The sequence below is a fragment of the Trachemys scripta genome, chromosome 2 (assembly GCF_013100865.1).
Source record: "Trachemys scripta elegans isolate TJP31775 chromosome 2, CAS_Tse_1.0, whole genome shotgun sequence".
In the NCBI taxonomy this organism is placed as follows: domain Eukaryota; kingdom Metazoa; phylum Chordata; order Testudines; family Emydidae; genus Trachemys; species Trachemys scripta.
The window spans coordinates 217,863,527-217,889,178 of NC_048299.1; the positions used below are offsets into that span (position 1 = coordinate 217,863,527).

At 40.1% G+C, this 25,652-nt stretch overlaps 1 protein-coding gene across 2 annotated transcripts; it reads right to left on the minus strand.

Moving 5' to 3' along the window:
- Positions 1–223: 223 nt before the first annotated feature.
- Positions 224–23,446, minus strand: BPNT2 (3'(2'), 5'-bisphosphate nucleotidase 2). Of its 2 annotated transcripts, XM_034762963.1 has the most exons (5): positions 22,823–23,444; positions 10,156–10,312; positions 8,960–9,055; positions 5,146–5,307; positions 224–3,706 (listed from the first exon to the last, which is right to left on the minus strand). In XM_034762963.1, exons 1-5 carry the CDS (start codon positions 23,216–23,218, stop codon positions 3,429–3,431), a joined length of 1,089 nt encoding a protein of 362 aa, XP_034618854.1. In that variant the 5' UTR covers positions 23,219–23,444; the 3' UTR covers positions 224–3,428. The 2 variants fall into 2 exon arrangements, with proteins under 2 accessions (XP_034618854.1, XP_034618855.1); XM_034762964.1 differs by lacking the exon at positions 8,960–9,055 and having other exon boundaries at positions 22,823–23,446.
- Between the last annotated feature and the right edge of the window lie 2,206 nt (positions 23,447–25,652).

The following is a 25,652-nucleotide window of genomic DNA, read 5'->3' on the forward strand; positions in this document are numbered from 1 at the left end:
TAAGTAACTGTTTCCCCTACTCCACCATTGGTCAGCTTCTCTAAACGGTTTCCCCAACTTGCTTTCAAAATTAACAAAAACACCCCACACCTCCCCTGAGCCAATTTATTATAACCATCAAATAGCTATTAAAATCTATGAAATAGCAGTGGGTTTAAGAACAAACCCTCCATACATCAGCATTTATATCATAAAAAAATAGGTAAAACCAAAATCCATTTTGTAAGCACAATATTCAACCCTTTTATTTCCATGTTTATTTATTTAGAAATATTTGGCATTCAAGGAATGCAAATTAGAACTTTTGGTACAGTACTATGTAGCATCTACACCACCTTTTACTGTGAACCATGGTTCTGAGTAAAACAAAGTGTATTACAAATCAAGGTGCTCTAAAGCCTTAGAACATTGGTTGAAGTATCGAGTTAAAATAAAAACTAGTGCCAAAATAACACATTATCCTGGGCTTCCCTTTTAGTAGCTATGATAGAAGTTTAATTTATAGAAGTACTATTGTAGGCCCCAACTGCACTATGTTATGTTTCACCAGCATGCCTAAATATTGTACTGCCATTGTACAACAGGGTTTGGTTTATGTGGAAGAGACCAAAGGGTTGTTGTAACCAAAGTAAGGACCTGTGCTCCAGCCCTTGTAGAGGATAATGCTACATTGTGATCCCTTACCATGCTGAACACATGAGTTAGTCCCTACCACATGGGCAAGATCAAACTGTTATATCCAAGCTGGGCTAATACCATGTTTAGGAACACAGCACAATCACGGTAAAATGGATATAGTGTGGACAGGGCCTTAGTTTTATCACAAATAACCCAGATGTGTACTGTTTAAGTACTTCTAAATACTAGCTGGTCTGTGCAAAAAAGTTATTCTTTTGTAATATGAAAACATCAGAAAGCTTGATGTTAACCAAGGGTCCAATTCTGCCAACTTCAAGGGGATGCCTCTTTGTGCTAGATTGTGAGACTCTAGGCACAGCCTTGAATGCCTCTGAATCACAATTCCTCCACAGCCTTCTCCTTAGGCCTCAAAGATAGTAATTTACAGCTGGCCGATACCCACACTAAAGGCTTGATCCTGCAAGGTGTTGAATACTCTGGACCTGATGCAGCAAAACACCTAAGGATGCAGTAACTGTAAGCAAATAGTCTCAAATAGACTCAAGGCTAGCCGCTGTGGCCACCAAGTAGGAGGAGTGGAGCCATAGCTTTGCCCATTCCCTAGTCACCTGCTCTGGGGAGAGATTAAGCAGGTGAATATCTCTGTTTACTCCCTGATCTAAGTAGCCTATGTAGGGATGTAAGGGGAGTTATTATCCCTTCTTACTTTCCTTGCATGGGCATGCAGTCTTTTCCACAATCTAGCTCTATGCAAGTAGGGTTGGCAGAATCAGCCCCAAAGTAAATAGTCACATACTTACTAGGAAAAGTTTACATGATCTCCCAATCCAAACCTTCAAAATAAATCTTTGCCTTAGTATTATTTAACACCTTATGCCCTATCTCTATGATGCATTCAGCTTTTATTAATGTGCTAACTACAGCTATTTCTAGGATTAAATTTAACCCTTGTTCTTTAATTAGTAGTAAAAGAGCTATCTTTTTAATCAGGCCACAAGTAGTTTTAAAGTAGACAGAAGGAGAAAAAAAAATACATTGTACTCCTGCAAAATAATCTTACTAAAGCCTTGCTAAATCGTTGACTTTAGTTCTTCAGTGAAGTTTAATTGTCCAGAATAAATCTGCCCACTGAAAAGGAGCATATTTGTTTTATTTTGTAACATAAGGAAGTCATTGATGTATTTAGGCTCTTGATTTAAGAAGAACTATAAAGTTATTTTGTAGGCAGTGTCAAAATAACCACATGGATGATTATTGGAGTGAAGATTAAAATTTTTACCAGGGGAATATAAATTTTGCATAAATGGTCTATACTTGCACTGAATAAACACAGAACTGGAAAAAAAAAGATTTGTGTTTAAATGAAACTTTTAGCTTCCTTGAGACGATGAGACACCCACATGTACTAAAAAGAAAAAAAAAAAAGTACATTTTAACTTGCTTTATTAAATATTATTCTTCCACCTCTCTAAGAAGACTCCCAGTTACAGAGTTACATTTTCAGAAGAGAAAGGCCCACAGATTTTAGTGGTGCAGCTATTTGTTATCTGACCTCAAAGGGCTAGTGTTTTGTCCCATATGACCTGGGCTAAAACTCGGAAGTGGAATTAATTAAAAAGTGTCCTATTTCAAACTGAGGTACAGCAATCCCACAGGTCCCCAGAAATTTCCCAAACCCATTTTGGGTTATGGGAAAATGTAATTTAATGCAGAGATAAATTCCATGGTGAACTTACAAGGTGAACATGTGGCCATAGACTGTTCAGAATTAGAGTGCTTACAGCGAAGGAAAGAGTACATCTTTTGAAGGGAATTCATACAAGACAACCTTTAAGAAGCCAGCATGTTAATTTTGGAATTCTAAAAAACTGCTAGTTTAAATCCATATTGTAAGCTAAACCACCTACTTACTGTTGCCAACAACACTGTCGTATGTGTTTGCTAAGTAACTTAGTGAACAAAAAGACATTAAAGGAAAGGAGGCTGCTTCTACAGGGACAAACATTGAACTAATCTCACAGAGAAAAATCTAGCATGCACCTTTAACATTGCAAACGGAAATCAAGAACAAGAGTTTGTTAAAAACCCACACAAGGAATCACTTATTTTCTTTTTAAAAGATATACAGAAATAATTACACTGATTAATAAACCACCAATATTCATGATTTTCTCATGTGAATTAAACTGGTTTAAGTTTTCAGAAAAAATATCAGCAAACTAGTACAGAACATGTCTGATCATTCAAAAATACTGTTCTGTCAGAGGAACTGTTGAAAGCAGACACAAATGTGTCTGCAACTTGTGCTTTTTATCCAAGGGAATATTAAACACAGGGTCATAGATTTCCTGCTAGGTGGATTATCAAGTGACTACATAAATCAATCCTTTCTTCTACCCGATTCAAGATGGGGCGGCTACAATACTGTAACAATGTGATGTGTTCCAAGAATCCATATGAAAAGTACCACTTAGACTATTATAAGTACCCATCTGGATTTTCTTTTAGTTTGCCTATATTCACAAAATATATACTGTATATGCACCTTGAGTATAACTGTATGGAAACGTCTCAAAAGATAAAAGATGGCATGAGACAGTTCAGTCGCCTTCCTAATTCTGAATTTGTAACCACCACCAATGAAGAAGCCCGATGCTATATGTAGTCCCCCAAAAAACACTGAGTGGCCTTGACTCTCAGTGCCTAGTCCCATAGCAGGCTCTTCTCATGCCTGTTTCCTTAGGCTGAATATTTTGAGGCTGCAGAACCATGTGTGTACTCCTCAGCAGTTATGTTTGTTTATGTGATGCCTTCTCCAGATCTGGGAGTTTGTCAACCAACGCTTGATGATCCACATTGATACTGGCTAGGAGTCCCCCCTCATTGCCATCTGAACCAGTATAACTGATTTCTTCACCAGTCAGGGTAGTCATATGACCACCCAATGCTTTCAGCACGGCATTCCCGGCACATATATCCCATTTCTTGATGTATGTCACATGAATATATACATCAGCTTTTTCTTGTTTCTTGTCTGGCACATCAAGGAGGGCTAAAACTTTATAGCCTAAAGATTAGAAAGGTAAATCAGTTAATGAAAACATCAGCTTTCCTAATTCATCACAAAATAATGGCATTTATTAGCAATTACTAAAATGATTTTGTTAACTGTGTCATGTTAGTTGAGAATGTAACGGTGAATACAGCAGAAACCTTCACCTTCTGTTACACTTCCTGCAAGGTGCTGAAATCAAGATTTTTCCACTATATCACACTTGAAACTAACACACACATTGTGACCATGATCATTTCCTTTTCACCATCCTCTACTGGTTTGTCAGATACATCAACAGAATCAGATTGTGTGCATTTAACTAAATGCTAGTGTTTCACTCTTGGGCTTGTTTGCTTTACCACAATTGTATCACTTATCTCCACTTTACTCCCGAATGCACCATTTTGTTAATTCTAGCTGGCATGCATGTCAAACATATTTCCAGTTCATAAAAATCTTTGCATGTAATCAGTTTTCTTCATTTTATTGATTGACTTCATTCTTTTACAAAGCTCCCTACTCACTCATTTCACAGTACAGTTCATCCTCTTCATTCTTGCTAAACTTTTCCCCCTTTTTATATAATGCCAAATGGAATGGAATGGAATATCTGCTAGATCAATTAAACTTTCATCTTTCCTGCTAACCAGAACCCAACTTCTTTAGACTCATTCTCTTACCCATGACAGCTCATCAACATGAGATATTATTAACTATATCCTTTCTAAAAAACAAACAAAAAACAGATATAGCTGTCCATACAAAATTGGAAGATGCCCTTTTTGAAATTCAGAAATTACCTGCATTTTGCAGGTTCTTGAAGTGGGTAATTACTTCACACTTGTGCTTCCCCCTTCATATAGGCACACTCCGCCTATGCCATGAACCAATTTTGCCAAGACATTTAATATAAAAAACCCTCCAACCAATTTGTTTGCTTGTCGTTAGATCACTCCTGGAACTATTAGATTCTTAAATCACTGAACTCCTTTTTCTTAAAATTTTCAGCTTGTACATCTGAAGATATATTATCTTTTTTTGTTTTCTCATGCCAGTAAAACAGTGCAACAACTCCTGTTTTTGTTCATGATTATCAGCCTTTTCTTAACATAGCAGCCACTTTCACTCTGATCTTTTCTAATGTTTGGCATAGAGCAAAAGTCACCCAAAATGCTCCTCTCTCAATGTACCCAGTACTTTCTTTTCCTTTGTTTCATGTTGTGCCTAATATTTGGGTACTTACTCCTTTTCCTGCCAACTAACCAGTGCTTTTAGTCACTCAGTTCCCATCCCACAATCTGAAATAGGTTTAAATTTGGGTTCTAGGTGCATGAAGTACAGTACTTCTGCTGCAAGTTACTTGTTTTTGGTCACTTCTTCAGGTAATAACTATTTCCTTACTAAGTAATCCATAAGCAATAAAATGTCTGGAATGCTTAAAGGTAACAAACCTGCTCCACCTGCTGGGATGATCACAGTTTTATTTCCAAATGTTTGCCGTGCTATCTGTTCTACTTTTCCTGCATGAGAGCGGGACACAATAATTCTTGGAGTTCTCTCACTGTAGGAGGAACGAGCTTTTACATTTGACCCACCATCCACCATTGCCCACGCTGCAAAGGAAACATACATTCCATTAGTGGGTTTTAGTGTATTTTAGAACACTTTATGTCTAGTTAGGTTCAACTGTAATCTTTCATAACAGATAAAATATTGTAAAACTGGAAAAAAGTGATTGTAAAATTCACAGGGAGATTCAGGGGCAGATGTAATGTAGATATTACCTGAAATTCCTTTAGCTCATTCTTTTAAATTGACTACATTTCAAATGGATTGTGAAATTTTACCTTTTATTTCCTTCCCATCATTCAACAAAATACTGTCATCTTTCAGATTGAGAGAAGAATATGAACATGTTTATTTTCAGAAAACACTGATTGATTCAGGAGACTGAATTCAGTATGCATAGCCTTCCGCTTCTAGATTACTGGTTCAAAACCACCCCTTGATAGGCTGTGTCCAAAAGCCATTACAATTTGACATTTATTTGGTGATTTCAGCACAGGAGAGAGGCTGAGACTATGTGGGCAGAGCCTGAACTAACCTGTAATCTTTAAATATGGCTCCCCCTTATTGATTTATATCTATGTGGTAGAGCAGGATCACGACAAAACAAAGGGTTATGGCATTTCCAGTTTGGAAAGTTACCCTCCACAATCCCTAATCTTGAGTAATACAACTAACTATATTTTTACATTTAAAAAAAATCTTATTTGGATGCCATTCCTGAAGATTTCTGATGGGCTATCCTTGCAGAGGCCTTTTTTTAAAAAGAAAGAATGTGGTAAATTCCCAGTTACAATTACAGAATTATTGTTGGAAAGAAAATCAGCTCTTCAATAATAGGTGTGGGCAGGTGCTTCAGAAAAAGCCAAGATACATATAAACGTGAAAATAAAGTGCTAATGATAAACAACTGGAATTAAAGTTAGCATTTAAAGAATGTAATACTTAGGTGGGGAAAAATCACAACACTGAATATTCTAGTAGGTAGAAAACCTAGTTCATTTGAACGAACTTAGTTGTGGTGCTATTAGTCAGAGCTATTATATAACTTCTCTGGACTCTAGAGGTCAGTATGGCTTAAGGGAAACATGTTATCAGCCTCTGTTTTAACTATCCAGGAATGTAAAACACATTTCCTTCAAATATACTCAACACTTAATTTGTTGTTTGAGCCTTTCAGAAGTTATTGGCAATACCCTGTCTTTGAATGTGTATGTTTAAACTCGCATCCATCCTAATCAGTGCTTCAACAGAGTCAAGAGATTCTGTATGTGAGGGCTGCATGTTTGGAATACAGTAACGCCTCACTTATTTTTCAGGAACACAACTACAATGTAACTTTAAGCGTTTCCCCATAAGAATTAATGTAAATATGGGGGTTAGGTTCCAAGGAAATTTTTTTCACCAGATAAAAGACTAATTTTATATATATTTTGTGTGTGTGTGTGTATGTATATATATATACACATACATACACACACACACAGTATAAATTTTAAACAATTTAATACTGTACACAGCAATGATGATTGTGAAGTTTGGTTGAGGTGGTGAAGTCAGAGGGTGGAAGAGGGTGGGATATTTCCCAGGGAATGCCTTACTGCTAAATGATGAACTAGCACTCGGCTAAACCCTCAAGGGTTAACACATTGTTAATATAGCCGCACACTCTACAAGGCAGCAGGAATGGAGGGAGGGGAGACAGCATGGCAGAGAGAGAGAGACAGACACCGTGTGTGTGTGTGTGTGTGTGTGTGTGAGAGAGAGAGAGAGAAGCATTGCCCCTTTAAGTACACTGACCCCACTCTACATACACTGCATTTTTAAGTAGATCAGCAAGTTGAGACAGCAGCTGCTGCCAGCAAGCTCCCTCCGTCCTGAGTCCTGTCGTGTCATGTCCTCCCCTTGCTCTGTGGAGACAAGGTGCAGGAGCGGGGGGAAGGGGACACCCTGACATTAGCACCCCTTTTTCCCCCCCACCTCCACACAGCAAGCAGGAGGCTCCCGGGAGCAGCTCCAAGGCAGAGGGCAGGAGCAGCACATAGCAGCGGGGGTAAGGACAGCTGAACTGCTAGGCAATTGATAGCCTGCTGGGCGGCTACTGCACAGGGGACTTAGAGGAGCGGGGAGCTGATACGGGGGCTGGTGGTCCACCCTGGTTCCAAGCCCCCACCAGCTAGCTCCAATGGGCTGCTCTTTCTGCAAGCAGTGGACAAAGCAGGCAGCTGCCAAACAATATTATAAGGGAGCATTGCACAACTTTAAACGAGCATGTTCTCTAAATTGATCAGCAATGTAACAATGAAACAACGTTAACCAGGACGACTTTAAGTGAGAAGTTACTGTACACAGATTTTCCCTCAAAAAAGTCTTGTGTTTAAAGCTGTGAAAGATGGATGCATAATAGTTATTAACAGTGGTGCCTGCAGTCAGGCGCACATTACGCAGGGTCCATAGCATGGGCTGTGGTGAGGAAGAACAGCACTGGCCATCCCACTGCCCACTCAGGTTTGGCATCATGATGGAGAGACTAGAGAGACTACAGGGCCAAAATTGAGTGAGTGGCATTGCAACTGTCATGCCCGGGGTGGGGCAGCTCTTTGGTCTGAACAAGTGCTGCAAGGACTAACCTTTGGGTGAGAAATACCTTACTAGACAGGAAAGTAACTTGTATAGGCTATTGGATTGTGTCTTATGTTTTTCTTTTACCTGCAACCTTATGCTACCAAAACTTTACACTTGGTTTTATTTGAATCTTTATCTCAAGCTCTGTTAAATAAACTTCAATGTGGTTTTACTACAAACCTGTCTAAACACCTACGGAGTGTGTTGAACGAAGGTGAAACCAGTGAACTGGGATGCATTGCTTTTCTGGAGGCAGTGAACTGGTGTATGTTGCAGGTGTCCAGAAGATAAGGGACTGGGCACTTGAATGTAAGAGTGGGATGTGTAAACTGCTAGCCTGCACTGGGACAGAGCAGGGCTCCGGGCACCCAGAACAGAGCACCTATGTTCCTGGTAGGTGGCTTGGGAGTATTTTCCCTGAGTGGGCAAGGACAGGGTTCCCTCCTGCTGTGAGGTGGTGGTAGTGAATCACCACAGTCATCTCGGGTAACCCCCCAAAGCATCAGGACGCTGCACCTGGACACGCCGGGTCAAAAGGCGCAGACTTTGATGGGTGAGGTGCTGGGGCCATAGTGGGTATGATAGGAAAAATTTCTGTAGGTGCCCCAGGTCATTAAGGTCCTGATTTTGCCAACCTTACTCATGATAAAAAATAATCTGCTCATGGGAGCAGTCATATGGACTTCAATGAAACTGGTTGTGTGAGCAAGGGGCTACTCAGTATAAGGGTGATAGAATAGAGGCCTATAAATGCAATGTTATTTTCTTTAGAGATTGTTCTTAATGTTTCAATGAAAGAGCTTCATCAACAACTGTATTTTCTGTTTAGGTTTCTTTCATGTACCATTCTTCTGCCCCACAAAGATCACTTTTTCCTGTGTTTTGTGGGTGCCCCAATATTAAGGATTTTGGACATTACCACAATATAAATAAGTAATAATGACACATTTTTGTTTTCCTGTATTAAGTATTATTGTATCCATTTATAACTACAGATTCTCCCTCAAGCGTAAAACTTTAACTGTCCGTCAGTGAAAATGGCAGAAACAAAAAATGAGAGATGCATACTGATACCTGTATATGCTGAGAAAGGCTTGTGTATTACTCCTATTACTGGTTCACCATTCACAGCCACACACACCATAGTAGTGACATATTGTCGAAGATCCTCTAAGGGGTGGGGTTGAGGGGGAAGAGGCCAGGAAATCAGACAAATTAATTAGCTCAACATCACATAGGTTAAGAGCACACACACAAAAAGACCTGGCTTTATAGACTTACATATATTGACACAATACCCGAACAGCATTAGTAAATTAATAGATTGTACGGAGATCTTATCCTTCAAGCTTTAAAACAGCCTGAGTTTTAAATTTAATCCTTTAAAAAGATATGACCTTGTTCTATCTTGATTTAAGTCATTCCACAGTTACCAAAATATTAAAGAGCATTAAATATTATAAAGAGTAAAAACTCCCCGGTTTTCCCATACTTTCTATTGTTCAGTAAATGTGCACTCTGCTCCTACTGGACCCAATTCTGCCACCTGGTCATTAAGCAAAAGATTCTTACATGAAAGTGGCAGATTTGGGCAGAACAAATTCCTCCCATTCTCCACCTTATGTTACATTCTGTTTACTTTAGAGCTGAATGTTCTCCCTAGGTTTTGAATTTTCATACATGATTACCATCATACCAGTGCAATATTGTCAAGGAAAAGAACCACTGGTTTAGTTTTGCTGTAATTATTTACCTGTGTTATATTGGTTAGGTTTTTAACTGCACTATACTGTATTTTAAATAGTTTGTGCAGCATCATGAGTCTTTTGGAGAAGGGGAAGATTTACAATTATGTGATGCATTTTAACTTCATGTCCGTTTCTTAATTCAAGCCCAGGAACAGAGAATTCAACTGGAATTTAAAGTAATTTGTTTAGAATATAGCATCACTGGCTATTCAAGCATAAGAAATAGGTATTAATCAACTGCACCCATAAGTGACAAATATCATCAGATGTATTTTAGTGTCACCTAGCTCCAGAGTCAACACAGTGCTAAGCTTTGAAAACAGCTGTGGCCAAGATATCTACCTGGGATCTCCTTTTTAAGAGTAGTTCAGCAAAATCACAACAGCGCTAATAAACAACAACTCTTGTATAAATGCTCTTGCTCTTGAAAATACATTACATTTTTGTCTCCTATCTAAAGGGAAAAAAATCAGAATTAAATATTTAGCTCAATTTAAAAAGAACAAAAAAAAAAACAGTTACCTGTGTATTCATGCGTGGCATCTAATGGATCGATCCACACTGTCACACTTTCTGCTGGGACCTTTTTAGGCTGTATTTTTTCCTTTATGTCTTCAGGAATACTGCGATCCCAGAAAATTATCTCATCAGGTGCATCAACATGTTCTTCAGTATTTATCTATGTTAAAAATGATACAAACAGACACATTAACCCAGAGTGTTGTACCAGGATGATCTATCAAATATTTGTGCACATAATGGAAATTAACAGCCTTCCCTTTCTCCTTGAGGAATTTAATTTCTAACTCAGTGTGGGTGGGGGAGGGGAGAGGGCGTAATCCCAAAACATTTAATGACTTTGGAGACCAAATCAAATCTCTGAACCTTCAGATCTGCCCATATGCAACGCAGAATACATGACAAGTGACCAAAATGTAGAACTCCTATATTTTGCTGCAAGCTACCCATATTTCAGATCATGGTGTTTAACTATAAAACCTGCTATTAAGGATATTTTCCTCACTGTGCGAATTAAATAAACCACTTTTAAAAAAAGTAAACTTCAGCCACTTCAGTAACATTCCTGATTGAGTTTGAAGAAAATCACTCCTCACAAAAAACGGCCTTCTGCTATTCAAATTTCTCATTTCCCTGCAGCTTTCTAAAAACATCTAAAAGTGGCGAATAGCCATTCAAGAGTAGCCTATTGTCAAGGCTGCTTCCCCACTCTGAACTTTAGGGTACAAATGTGGGGGCCTGCATGAAAACTTCTAAGCTTAACTACCAGCTTAGCCGCTGCCACCATTCCCAAAGCTTATTCCCTTCCCTGGGAAGCCTTGAGAAACTCTTCACCAATTCCCTGGTGAATACAGATCCAAACCCCTTGGATCTTAAAACAAGGAGAAATTAACCATCCCCTCTCCTTCCTCCCACCAACTCCTGGTGGATCAAGATCCAACCCCCTTGGATCGAAAAACAAGGAAAAATCAATCAGGTTCTTAAAAATAAGGCTTTTAATGAAAGAAAAAAAGGTAAAAATCCTCTCTGTAAAATCAGGATGGAAAAATAACTTTACAGGGTAATCAAACTTAAAGAGCTCAAAGGACCCCCCCCCCCTATCCTTAGGTTCAAAGTACAGCAAACAGAGATAAACACTCTAGTAAAAGGTACATTTACAAGTACCAAAGGACCAATAAGGGGACAAGATACTTTCAAATCTTGGGGTGGGAAAGGCTTTTGTTTGTGCTCTTTGTTTGGGAAGTTGTTCGCTCTTGGGACTGAGAGGGACCAGACATCAATCCAGGTTCTCCAAATCTTTCTGAACAAGTCTCTCATATTTCAAACTTGTAAGTAAACAGCCAGGCAAGGCATGTTAGTTTGTCTTTGTTTTCTCAACTTGAGAATATTGAATATTAGCCAGTTGTCCATGAAAAGGTGCATTAAATAAGACATTTTTCCCAGTTTGGGAAGCAAAACTACAGCTATACCCTATGAAGTCTCAATTACACAGAAAATTGAAGATACAAAAATAATTATAATTAAGTATGTGAATAGTCAAATCCTTTTGGCAGCTTTTTAAGGAAATACACTTTTATAGTTTAAAAGATAGCAACTACAGCTAATGGAAAATGCAATATTTCTAAGGAAGAAATTGTTTCCTTGTTCCAAACACAATGAGCTCATCATACAATGCTAAACTTTGAAAAAAAGAGTAAGAAATTGATTGAAAGTGATAAAATTATGTTTCCCTAAATAACCTAATTATAGGAATTAAAGTAGGAGAATTTTAAAAAAATCCTAAAAGTTATCTATCTATATATGAAGTGTAAATAACAGATGGAGGTAAGTAAGCACTCCGAAATATAAATCCCACTATTATTTCATTAAAACTGCAGATTAACTCATTCAAATACTGCCAGCTTGTAATTTAAAAAGTAGCCTTTACCAATTAGGCATATGTGCAGAAATTAGGCTTAACACTTTCACTCCAATTCACCCTTTACAGGAACTGCAGAGGACTTATCAAGATTTTTATGGTCAACAGTTTCAAAAGCCCCTGTTGAAACTAACAAAACCAACAAGAATACCAACTTTGTCCACTAACAGAAAATCAGCCAACAAGATCAGTGGACTAACCACCTAAAGCTAGACTGAATGCTCTCAAAACTGTCAGAAGATTCTCTATTATGCTAGAATTGCTTAGCCACAAGAAGTTGCTTTCTCACTTCTTTTTTTGGCCGGGCGGGGAGGGGAGGAGAAGAGGGGGTAGTGTACCTGGAGATAGAAGCAGCTAGAGACAGGAATAAATAAATAGCATGGCTCATAAAGCTCTCAGTTGAGGGAATCCTAGTACTTTATGTGCCGACTGAGATTACTGATGTTTTCTTCCAGATTACCAGCCATGAGGGACATAAATGCAAGACCCAGTTCAGAGCTCCCTGAAGCACACAATCTCATTGCCAAGGCTCCTTAAAACTCAATCAGAGAGGATGGCACATTTATTCCCTCACTCACCAACCCTGATCTGCTCTCATGGTGGTAGCTAATCCACTCCCATATATGATGAAGTAGATAAACTCTTGCAGTGATAAGAAACTGTTTCTAAGCAAAGGCATGACCTCAGTCATGTTTAATCTCAGTTTGTTTCTAATTAATATAAACCTCATTTCCCCCAACCTTTCTTCACAGGTACCTCAGGAGTGTAACAGTCTTTGTTGCTGTCACCTGGACTCTTTCTTGTTCTAAATTCCCTGCAGGTCAGTATCCTATGTAAAATAGTTAATAGCTGCTGTTCACTTCTTAGTAGACAAGTGTCCCCATCACAAAAAAAGTCACCACTCTAGCTGGCCACTTCTCTGCAGACAGGACAGGATTGGATGGGCATAGAGCAGTGGTTCCCAAACTTTAACAACCTGTGAACCCCTTTCACTAAAATGTCAAGTCTCGTGAACTCCCTCCTAAAAATGAATATTTCCAGGGATTTTCTCCTTCACCTGAGTATAAATTATAAAAGCAGTGATCTTGGAAATATAAAATTTGTTTTTATGACATGCTTATTACACATTAATAATTATTTATCATTACAGTATTTTTATTACATTATGAAAACAGCAACACTCTTCCAAGATCTCACTTTCGTAGCTTGTATCACTTTGAAGAAGCCTGTTATAAGACAAGGCTCCTATGTTTCATCAAGGAGTATCAGATGTGAAAGAGCATGAAAGTATTTAAGGTGCCAACTCAAAGAGTTCCTCCTACGCAAGCATTCAGGTCTTGAGCAGTCCAGGCAAACAACGCACGTTACAACAAAGCTTAAACTTGTTCTTCGTAATCATTTTAAATACAATACGAGCTGCCTATTTAATTTTAGAAACAGCAAAAAATATCCATTTCCCTTTCCATTTCTTATAAGGAGTCTTGAAGTTTAAATCTCCTCAGTGTGATACATATGTTTGCTTTGATCTGCTTAGCTCTTGGAAGTCCAGAGGCTCTGGGCTGCTGGCCCTTATGCTGCCCGGAGTCCTTAGGGACAGCTCTGTCCGCCATTAGGGAATTTTTTTCCCTGAGAACCCCCTGTAACATTTCACGAACCCCAGTTTGGGAACCACTGGCATAGAGAGTAAGGGTATGTCCAGACTACCTGCCAAATTTGGCGGGTAGTAATCGATCTATCGCGTATCGATATATCGCGTCTCATCTAGATGCGATGTATCAATCCCCAAATCTGCTCCCGTCGATTCCGGAACTCCACCGGGGCGAGCAGCAGTCGCGGAGTCGACGGGGGAGCTGCGGCCGTCGATCCCACGCCGTGAGGTCCCGAGGTATGTCGAAATAAGATACGCAACTTCAGCTCAGAAATAGCGTAGCTGAAGTCGACGCATCTTACATTGACACCCCCTCCCCTGTGTAGACCAGCCCTTAATCACCATCTTCTTTCTTAAAGGCATCCTAATCAGATCAGATTTGAGGCACATGGGCAAAACAGCATGCAGAAGCTTGCACTATTCTGTGCTGTTCCTCATTTATGGACAGAGGAATTCAGTCTCAAAGGTCTCTGTCTGGAAATTTAAAATAAAAATACCAACTAAAATAGCTTTAAATACATTTGAAAAGATAATCACAGAACATATGCACCATGATGTTAAGGGCCTGAATTAATATATTTTCTTCAATGAGCTTTAAATGGGAGATTCACTTCAGTGCAGAGGGCCTGCATAAAGCCCAAGACAGTATCTGTCAGTGGAATTTTGGGTTTACATCTTAGCTCACTGTTCTATTTAGGTACTTGCTGGAGATTGCCAAAAAAGGAGACAATGTCACAAAAGTACTGCAACAATGTAACTGCCCAAATCATATAACTCATAATTCTATAATGATTTGCATTCCCTTTCACATGAGGCCCAGGACTGCAAAAGTAGGGTGGCTACAGCTAAGGTTTGAGGTATACTGGAGGAATTCATGCCAGTGAATACACTGAAAAAGGCAGCAGCCCTGTGGAAAAATATATGGTTGCTAATTATATGATCACATACTAACAAAATGCATAAACACAAAGAGGCAGAACTGGCAACCGTTATTCTGGCATTTTCTAACTTTTGAGTGTGCGACTTTACAACTTAAATAACCCTCTTTTAATGCAGTGTTTGTATGTCATCATATGTTTTATGCTTTAAGACAGTAAGCCCTTTGTGACATACCATGCCTTCATGTCTGAATAGCAACCAGTCCCGGGGAGCACCAGTCCTGAGAAGCATCTAAAGGCCCCACTGTAATACAAATATTAAAGAATAACCCTCATTAAAAGGTGATCAGGCTTATTGCAGCATATAGTAAAAATTAATTGCTACTCCTTGCTCCTATTTAACTTTGCTACTGTAACTGGTGTGAATTTAGCCAGCTGACATCAAACAGAATAACTTGTATAAATAGTGGATTTTTTCCCCCCATTCTGCATAGAATTGAGACTCACTGCACATTTTTTTCCTAAGAGAAAAAAAACAAAGGTACAACATTTTCTATGGATTTCTCTCCCCTGCAGATTTCAAGTGCTTTTATTTACAAGTCAGAGGCATCAAAAATCCAAGACACTTTATATGTTTATTTCAAATCCCATAACTAGGAAGTCTAACTCTTCCTTTTCTATGGATAACGAGGTCTTAACAAGAAACTCTGCTTCAAGTATTGATTGTTTACATGCTTTTCTTCTTTATAATGTTAAGTAGCGTAGTGCAGGGTAGACAGTACCGCTGGGAATACAGTGGCTCATTGGGTCTTATGTCTACTTTGATCAAACACTTTATTTCCTACTATCTAATTAGGCTATTTTTTAACACTGGAAAATTACAATGCTGCAAACATAATAAAGTTTCTATTCTTTAAATAAACTGTGACTGAGGCTATGCTTACACTTAATCCGCTAAAGCGACATAGCTGCAGATGCACCACTGTAGTGCTTCAGTGTAGACATTCACTACAGCAATGGGAGGGGGTTCTCCCATTGCTGTAGTTAAGCCACCTCCCCAAGAGGTGGTAGCTAGGTTGATGGAAGAATTCTTTTGTCAACCTAGTACTGTCTACAATGGAGGTTAGGTTGGCATAGATACATCTCTCATGGGCATGGGCTTTTCACAGCTTTGCCAGTGTAAGTTTTCAGTGTACACCAAACTTGATTTAAGTCCCTATTCCTGCAAAGAAAAGCATTCCTGGACCCATGTAGGGAACCACTGATTTTAACAGAGCTTCACATAGGGGTTGGCCCAAATGCTTCTCTTTGCAGGATTGAAGCCTTAGAGCACTAAAACCAAAATAGCGCATACTTGAATTATGCCTGGTAGTGAATGCCTTATTTAAAAAAAAAAAAAAAAAAAAAAATCTTGCAAACAGTATCTTTGAGTTTTGTTTTCATAGGTGTTAACCAACAGCAATTAATCTTAACATTTTAGTTTTACTTGGTCATATCCATCGTATTAATAATGCTGAGAATTACTATTTCGGGTTAATGAAGGAAGTGTAACTCCACATAACCATGAAAAACCTGACTTTATTTTAACTGAACAAGTGAACCATCACTATCCATATAAAGAACCCACGCAAAAGAGTTACTTGTTAGCTACAGAAGAGAAAAATTTAGTCCAGAGAATCATTATCCACATAGTCAAATCTCCTGCCTGCTGGAAAGAACTGTTTCCAGTAGAAATATCAAAAATAGCATTTTCACATTTTGAGACAATCTATAAAAACAGATCTCAAAAATTATTTGCATTAAAGGTATATCATTTTGGTATATCAATATTTCTTGCCTCACTGCAAAATTTGGTCCTTTGCTAACTGACAAGGAGATATCCCAGCAAGGGATACCACACACACACAGGCACTTGCGTAACATTACTCATGCAAGAAGTTATTTGTGTGCCTAAGTGTTTCCACAGCTGTAGTGTGTGTCTATTTCTTTGCCACTGTGGCTGTCTAAGTGTCAACATACCCTCAAGTCAGTTTCTTTAAAGAACAGAAACCTTCATTACCTTTTCAGTATTACTGTAATTTTCCTGTGGGAACAACTTTCAAGGTCTCTAGAAAAATATTACTCCTAATTTATTTTGAGCATATTAATTTACAAACAAATTGGTTTTACCAGTCAAAAGTTGGTGGCATTAGACAGTGGGGTTTATAACGGAAATTTAGATTATCTTTAGCTCAGAGGGTAATAGCAATCAATGCTTCCATAACAAAAGACACTTATTTTTAAACAAAAAACAACAACAACAAAACAGGTTCAGTCTCCTGTGACAACCTAACGCTTACTATTGCTTCTGCCTTTCACACACCACCACCACAAAAACCAATGCTAAGGAACGTGACATAATAGTTTACAAAGAGACCTACACTGTCGGGTTGAAGATCAATAGAGCTATGACAACTTTCACCAGCTGAGATCTACAACCACATCTGTGTGTGCCAACCTTTTGCACAGACTGTACAGAGTTTTCACCTTCTCTTAGTTGTAATTTATATATTATTACTGCTAAACAGGAGTTAATAGTATAAAGCATTATTTTAAATATGTTTCATCTTGTACATACAAGCTTCCCTCAATTTAATGTTAAGAGCTGTAGAGAGGCAGAGAAGGAAAGCATATCTATTTACTTTTAAAGTGAATATGCTGGGATGATTCAAAGCATTAATACTGCTAATCAAAACAATGCCTCAAGTTTTTGCACTCATGAACTGGAGGCTAACTTCAAGGTTTTTTTTAAATTGTATCAAGCTGAGATTCAGTATCACCATCTATCATCAATTCCCTCATCAAGGGCCTGATCCTGTACTCCTCATTCTGGAGTGAAGGATAAATTCCAGAATGAGGGTGGAATTGGGGGGAAAAGAAAGTGCCGGGGGCTGCGTGTGTGTGAGAGGGAGACAAAACCACCATTTTTTTCCATAAAAGAGCGCCCTCAGGGCATGGCAAACAATTTACAGATCTGTCTGAAGACAAGACTCTTCCTCAGTCTAAACACGATGTACAAATTCAGGAAAAGAGGGAGGTGGGATAAAATGAAGAAAACTGTAAATGAACTGAAGTTTAGCATACTTCTTGTCTGTTTTGGTGTTTTTGTTTGGATACTTTTTTATATATATAAAAAAGATTTTCTTCCTAGCTTAGTAACAGTTTAGCTTTTTGGAAGAAGTGTCTTAGTATGTTTACTACATCTTTGATGTACTAATTCATAAGATTGTGATTACTACCCATATTACATGGCCAGTGTATTGTGTGTCACTTGGTATTCCCATTACCAGAGATATTTCATTACATTTAGTCAATCACCCACCAGTGAGAAGACTTCTCCTACTGTTCAGAGTTTGTGCAGGTAGAAAAGACATGACTGAAGTCCCCCAGGAGTTCCATATAGCCATTAGTTACCCCTAAAAAAACCCTTTTAAGTTGCCTAAGGTAACTAAATGTTAGTATAGCATTCCCTAAACTAAGTATATGAAGTTTTAGGTAATACTATGATGTATTAGCTAATTACCAAGGCAAAAGTGGAGAGGTTTGAAGAACAACAAATTAATACTAATTTTGAAGAGGGGGAAAAGCTTCGGAGTTATGGTGTGTGGGGCTGGGCGGCAGGACAGCCCCGACCCCTGGCCTATTATACCCACCACCCACGTAGCTGTGCATTTGATTTTTCCTTTGTAAGTGTAATACTTTGTACTGGTCTTTATTGAATTTCATCTTGTTTATTTCAGACTTATTCTCCAACTTACTAAGGTCTTCCCTCCAAAGATGTGAGCGAGATTCCCACACCTAAACCATTCTTTCTAGGTGACAAATATGAGGAACTGTCTCAGATTGAGGTATCAAAGGAGATTTTGGAACAAACTGGTAAATTAAACAGAATAAGTTCCCAGGACCAGATGGTATTCACCCAAAAATTCTGAAGGAACTCATGTGTGAAATTGAAGAACTACTAACTGTGGTATGTATCTATCGCTTAAATCAGCCTCTGTACCCAGATGTATGGAGGGTAGCTAATGTAACACCAATTTTTAAAAAAGGCTCCAGAGGCAATTACAGGCAGGTAAGCCTAACTTCAGTAGGCAAATTGGTTGAAACTGTGCTAAATAACAGAATTATCAGACACATAGATGAACACAATATTTTGGGGAAGAGTCAACATGGCTTTTGTAAAGGGAAATCATGCGTCACCAATCTATTACAATTCTTTGTCAACCAGCACCTGGACAAGGGTGATTCAATTGATACAGTCTTCTTGGACTTTCAGAAACCTTTGGCAAGGTCCCACCCCAAAGGCTCTTAAGCAAAGTACGCTGTCATGGGATAAGAGGGAAGGTCCTTTCATGAATCAGTAACTGATTAAAAGATAGGAAACAAAGGTAGGAATAAATAGTCAGTTTTCATAGTGGAGAGGATTAAATAGTAGGGTCTCCCAAGGATCTGTATTGGGACCAGGGCTGGTAAACATATTCATAAATGATCTGGAAAAGTGTAAACAGTGAGGTGGTGAAGTCTGCAGACAATACAAAATTACTCAGTATAGTTATGTCCAAAGCTGACTGCAAAGAGTTACAAAGGGATCTCTCTAAACTGGGTGACTGGGCGACAAAGTAATGCACATTGGAAAATATAATCCCAACTATACATACAAAATGATGGGGTCTAAAATAGCTGTTACCACTCAAGAAAGATCTTGGAGTCATTGTGAATAGATCTCTAAAAACATCTGCTCATGTTGCAGCAGCAGTCAAAAAAGCTAACAGAATGTTAGGAACTATTGGGAAAAGCACAGATAATAAAACAGAAAATATCATAATGCTACTATGTAAATATATGACATGCCCTCACCTTGAATACCGCATGCAGTTCAGGTTGCTCCACCTCAAAAAAGATATCTTGTAATTGGAAAAAGTACAGTACAGGGAAGGGCAACAAAAATTATTAAAAAGACTGGGACTGTTCAGCTTAGAAAAGAGACAACTAATGGGGGTTGATACTATAAATGTCTACAAAATCATGAATGGTGTGGAGAAAGTGAATAAGGAAGTGTTATTTACCCCTTCACATAACACACAAACCAGGGGTCATCCAAAGAAATTAATAGTCAGCAGGTTTAAAACAAACAAAAGGGAGTACTTCTTCACACAACAGTCAACCTCTTGAAATTGTGAAGGACAAAAGTATAACTGGACTCTAAAGAGAATTGGATAAATTCATGGGTGATGGACCTAAGATGGTCAGGGATGCAACCACATGCTCTGGGTGTCCCTGAACCTCTGACTGCCAGAAGCTGAAACTGAAGGACAGGCGATGGATCACTCAATAATTGCCATGTTCCATTCATTCATTCTAAAGCATATGGCACTGTCCACTGTCAGAAGACTGGATATTGGGCTAGATGGACCATTGCTGTAGCTATTCTAACGTTCTTAAGGTTGTTTAGATTTCTAATCTTGTCCTCCAAAGTGCTTGCATTCACTTTCAGCTTGGTGTCATAAGCAAATTGTATAAGCATGCTCTCCACTCCATTATCCAAGTCATTAAATGAAAATATTGATTAGTACTGGATCCAGGACAGACCTCTAAAGGACATCACTAAATACACCCTTCCAGTTTGACAGGCAACCATGGACAACTAATCTGAGAGTCTAACAAATTTATTTGGGCATAAACTTTCGTGGGCTATAACCCACTTCATCAGATGCATGAAGTGAAAAATACAGGAGCAGGTAGGGGTTGCTTTACCAAGTGTGAGGTCAGTCTAATGAGATAAATCAATTAACAGCAGGATACCAAGGAAGGAAAAATAACTTCTGAAGTGGCCCATTACAGACAATTGACAAGGTGTGAGTGACAGTAGGGAGAAATTAGTATTGGGGAAATTAAGTTTAGGTTTTGTAAAGACCCAACCACTCCAGTCTTTATTCAGGCCTAATCTGATGGTATCCAGTTGCAAATTAATTCCAGTTCTGCAGCTTCATGTTGGAGTCTGTTTTTGAAGTTTTTTTGTTGAAGAATTGACACTTTTAGGTCTGTTATTGAGTGACCCGAGAGATTAAAGTGTTCTCCTACTGGTTTTTGAATGTTATGATTCCTGATGTCAGATTTGTGTCCATTTATTCTTCTGCGTAGAGACTGTCTGGTTTGGCCAATGTACATGGCAGAGGGGCATTGCTGGCACATGATGGTATATATCACATTGGTAGAAGTGGGTTCTGGCCCACGAAAGCTTATGCCCAAATAAATTTGTTAGTCTCTAAGTTGCCACAAGGACTCCTCATTGTTTTTGCTGATACAGACTAACACAGCTACCACTCTAATCTGAGAGTACAGCTTTTCAGCCACTTGTGCACCACTATATAGTAATTTCACCTAGACCACATTCCCTAGTTTGCTTATGAGAATGTTATGTTGAACGGTGTCAAAAGCCTCACTAAAATCAAAACCTATCAAGTCTACAGCTGCCCCCCTATCCTCCATTAGGCCATAACCCTGTCAAAGAATTAGGCTGGTTTGGGATGATTTGTTCTTGACATATCCATGTTGTCTTTTTCCTATCACCCTATGACAATACAACGTACTACCTTACGCTAGTTATGTCAAAATATGCAAACAAACTTTTTTATTTCCCAACTCCATCCCAATCCCTGCAAATCAGATGTATAATATGCCTCTTTTCATTCAACCTACTGAGAGACAAAAGCCGTTATAGCACTTTGGGGCAGAATGTATTAAAACTGGAAGTTTCATATTAACGTGCTTACTGTTTGCAGTATAACTATATTTATATAGATTCATAGATTATAGGACTGGAAGGGACCTCGAGAGGTCATCGAGTCCAGTCCCCTGCCCGCATGGCAGGACCAAATACTGTCTAGACCATCCCTGATAGACATTTATCTAACCTACTCTTAAATATCTCCAGAGACGGAGATTCCACAACCTCCCTAGGCAATTTGTTCCAGTGTTTAACCACCCTGACAGTTAGGAACTTTTTCCTAATATCCAACCTAGACCTCCCTTGCTGCAGTTTAAACCCATTGTTCCTGGTTCTATCCTTAGAGGCTAAGGTGAACAAGTTCTCTCCCTCCTCCTCATGACACCCTTTTAGATACCTGAAAACTGCTATAAAACATGGGTTCTCAGTCTGGGGATCACAATAAGGTGTCCTGCTCTTCTTATACTGTATTGCTAAGGTCTTTTCTACACTAGAAAGTTGTGCTGCTTTAACTGCACTGAAATAGTTCAAGCAACATAAACCTGTAGCGTGGACACAGTTATACCACTATAAAGATACCTCATACTAGTACAGCTAATCCCACATAGGAAAGAGAATAAACTATACTTGTACAAGACATCTTTAAAATAGTGTAACTGCATCCACACTATGGGTTGTACTTAGTGCAGGGGTTCTCAAACTGGGGGTCGGGACCTCTTCGGGGGTCACGAGGTTATTACATGGTGGGTCACAAACTGTCAACGTCCACCCCAAACCTCGCTTTGCCTCCAGCATTTAGGATGGTGTTAAATAAATATAAAAAGAGTGTTTTTAATTTACGCGGGGGGAGGGTCGCACTCAGAGACTTGATACGTGAAAGGGATCACCAATAAAAAAAGTTTGAGAACTACTACTGACCTAGTGTAACCCAGGCCTGCTTGGTGTGGCACTCTATCCCCCTCTTGTGACTAGAATTGATGAGCCTGTTACACTGGCCAAGAGAGATGTGTCTTTTAGCTCATGCATTAAGCTCCAGAGGTCCCAGGTTTTATGCAGATGACGACTGGGGTCGGCATTACACTGGGACAACCATTACAAGAAAACATAAAATCAAACCCCTAACTGAAAGAGTTATACCGGTACAAAGCTTCCGTGCGGCTCAGACCTTAGCACGAGAGGATCCTGGCAAGGAAAGATTGAGAATCACTGACAAAGTATTTCAGGGGCCACCCAGTTTAAACAAACAGAAAGTTGCCATTACAGGATACTGAGTTACCGGTTCAAATGATTTATGATCAGGGACGGGTGTGCTGGATAAGGAGGCGGTGCCAGGGAAGAGATTCCCATAAGGGGGGGCTGCTGTTCAGCTATGCAGAGGGGGGTTTGAGAGACACGTGGCTCATTCTGTTAAGGGAAGGGGCCCCTGGCCAAGGGGCTCAGGGGGCGGGCGTGGGACCCACCTGCACGCTGGGGAAGGTGTTCTTGAGCAGGTAGAACATCTTGCGGTTGGACAGCACGTCCCCGCTGGTCATCTTCTCCTCGGCCCCCTCGCGGGTCTTGCCCTTCGCCTTCTCGTTGAGGACGTTGCTTTCCCGGACGCGCTTCACCTCCTCACCCCCCTTGACGGCGGCCAGCACGGACGCGGCCAGCAGCTCCCGCAGGTCCACGGTGCCCTCGGGCAAGGGGCCCGGAGGAACGTCGGGTCCGCCCCCGACCCGCTCCGCCGGGTCGCCCAGCACGAAGAGGGCGAGGCGGCCGGCCAGGAAGCCGGAGTAGAGATGGTAGAGGACGCCGAGGCCCAGCAGACAGAACACGGCCACCCCCAGCGGGGAGAGGCGGATCCCCATGGGGGCCATGGCCGGGGGCGGCGGGGCGGGCACGGAGCGGGCTCTCGGGGGCCGAAGGCGGGCGCTCACCAGCGTTCCATAGCTGCCCGCCCGCCCCGCACCCAGCCCGGCAGCGCCCCGCAGGCAGCGCCCGCCCGCATGGAACCGCAGGGAGCCTGGCGGCGTCTCTCGCTGCTCAGCTGGCTCCCGGCTCTACGTTCCCCGGCGAGCAGAGGTGAAAGGCAGCGGAGCGTGTGTATCCGGGTTAGGCTGGGGCGGGGCGCCGTGGCAGGCTGCCGGGACTCCCACTGAGCATGCCCGAAGTAGTGCTGATCCCTGAGCGTCAGGGGCAATCTGGAGCTAAGGGCTCAGAGAAGGGGCCACGCGGTGAGAAGGGAGGGCCTGAAATAGGGGTGAGGGGCTTAAAGCCACAGTGAAGTCCAGCGTGCAGGGAGTTCAGTGCTTCAAAACCAAGTCAGGCCCACGAAGAGAATCCTGCTTGGTTGAGTTTCTAGAAGTGTAAATGTTGGGTTCCTTTTATTTGCCTTTGAGCCTTTAGGGTACAACCAGGCCATGGTTTCGGGTTTCTGTTCTTACGATTCTTATTAAATGGAAGCAGAGCTCAGGTAATTACATAGTAGGGGTTTTAATAAGCGCATCAGATCTCACCAGCAGTTGCTGAGAGTTGGCAACAATGCCTGTAAACAGCCACCCCCTGGTGATTCACTCTTTGCCCACCCCCTCATCTGCACTGATGAAACACTTCAGACCTGTGTTGAAAAGAATTTTTGACCACTGGCACCAGTTTCAAGGAAGCCAACTGTCACATCCTAACAGTTTCCTGCTGAATGCTGAGCGGAGATGTGGAAGTGGAGCAGAGTGGTTAGCACAGCATGTAGAAATTACTGGATCACAGTGATCACTTTTGCATTACGTGTGTGTATGTACATGTGAGTAGTGGATGTAAATACATGTGGCTGGCTACAGCCTTCAATAAGCAATAGTCAGTTTGCTAACACTAGCCAAAACTTTTAGGCCCCAAACCTTAAAAATGATCCATGTGGATCCATTGGATTGATCAGGCTGTAAATGTTTGGCTAATTTAAATGGACCATTCCTTATTGCTGATTCTTTTATATATATATATATAAAGAATCCTTACATTTTTGCTTTTTTCTTACATATCTTTGCTTCAATTTTTTTTTAAAAAGCTGTATGCCTTCACAAATTCATGAAGAATTTTGTCTGTTTTTTAAGTTTCAGCAAAAACAGTTACGCTTTTTCCAAACCTGAAGTTTAGCAAAACTAGGTATTTTGTCAAAGCTAGGTACTCAGTGCAGTTAAAACTAGGTATATATAGCTGCACTGAGCATGCTCCCTGGTCTCCACTGACCTTCGTCTACACCCAGGCCTGGTCTACACATCAGAATAGCTATATCTCTCAGGGGTGTAAAAAATATATACCCGAGAGAGAGAGAGAGAGAGAGAGCTATACCGACCTAACCCCTGGTGTAGATAGCACTAGGCTGATGGAAGAGGTGGGAGGTGGATTACCTATGCTGACGGGAGAACCTCTACACTTAAGCATTTGAGTAGTGCAGCATTTTAAGTGTGGATATAGCCTAAAATGCTCTTTGGTGATTCATCATAGCTTGAACTGTAGATAGGACAAGGTTTCAGCATCTGCCCCTTAAGCCTAGGCCCTAGGGCAATGTTCCAAAACTTTTGAAAGCCCCTTTAGTAAAATGAAACTAATAGTCCCGTCCCCCTCCCCCCCTTCAACCAGGCCAACATTTTTCAGACATTGTCTCTTCAATAACGCCATGAATTTTAATGGGTTAAAATCAATAGCATTTTATTTTCATTTCTTTAAGTAATCAATCAAAACTGTTGAATTAAAACATAAAGAATACTTAATAGCCTATTACCACTATCAAGTATATTTTAACTCAAAGGTCTGTGCTGTGGATGCACAAGTTCTGAGCTCAGACCTTGCTAGTGATCGATACAGAGGGTCATTGAGGTTCCTCATGATGCATTTTCTGTCTTTCCATTTTTATTTATTTTTTTAAGGTTGCAAAGTCAAGCACTCAAAAGCTAGGCAATGACGGGATTACATTTGCCTGTGCAAACTTAATTTGGCCCCTTTTGCATAGGCATTCTGTTATAGTTTTTATTTGTGTCATCACATACTATTTTTTTTCCAGGAGTCCTGCCTCATTTAGTGTACAGGATGGACAGATAGATATAAGAAGAAAATGGATTGTGTTTAAAGCAACAGATTGGGACTCAGGAGAGCTGAATTCTATTCTTGTCTCTGTAACAGACTTCCTTTAATATTAGGCAAGACTGTATCTTAATTAGGGCTTGCATTCTGGGGGGTTATTAATTTCATTTTTCAGTGTTAATTTTTAAAAATTTTTGAATTTTATGTAGGTATCCAAAAATCACAGTTTTTCGGCAC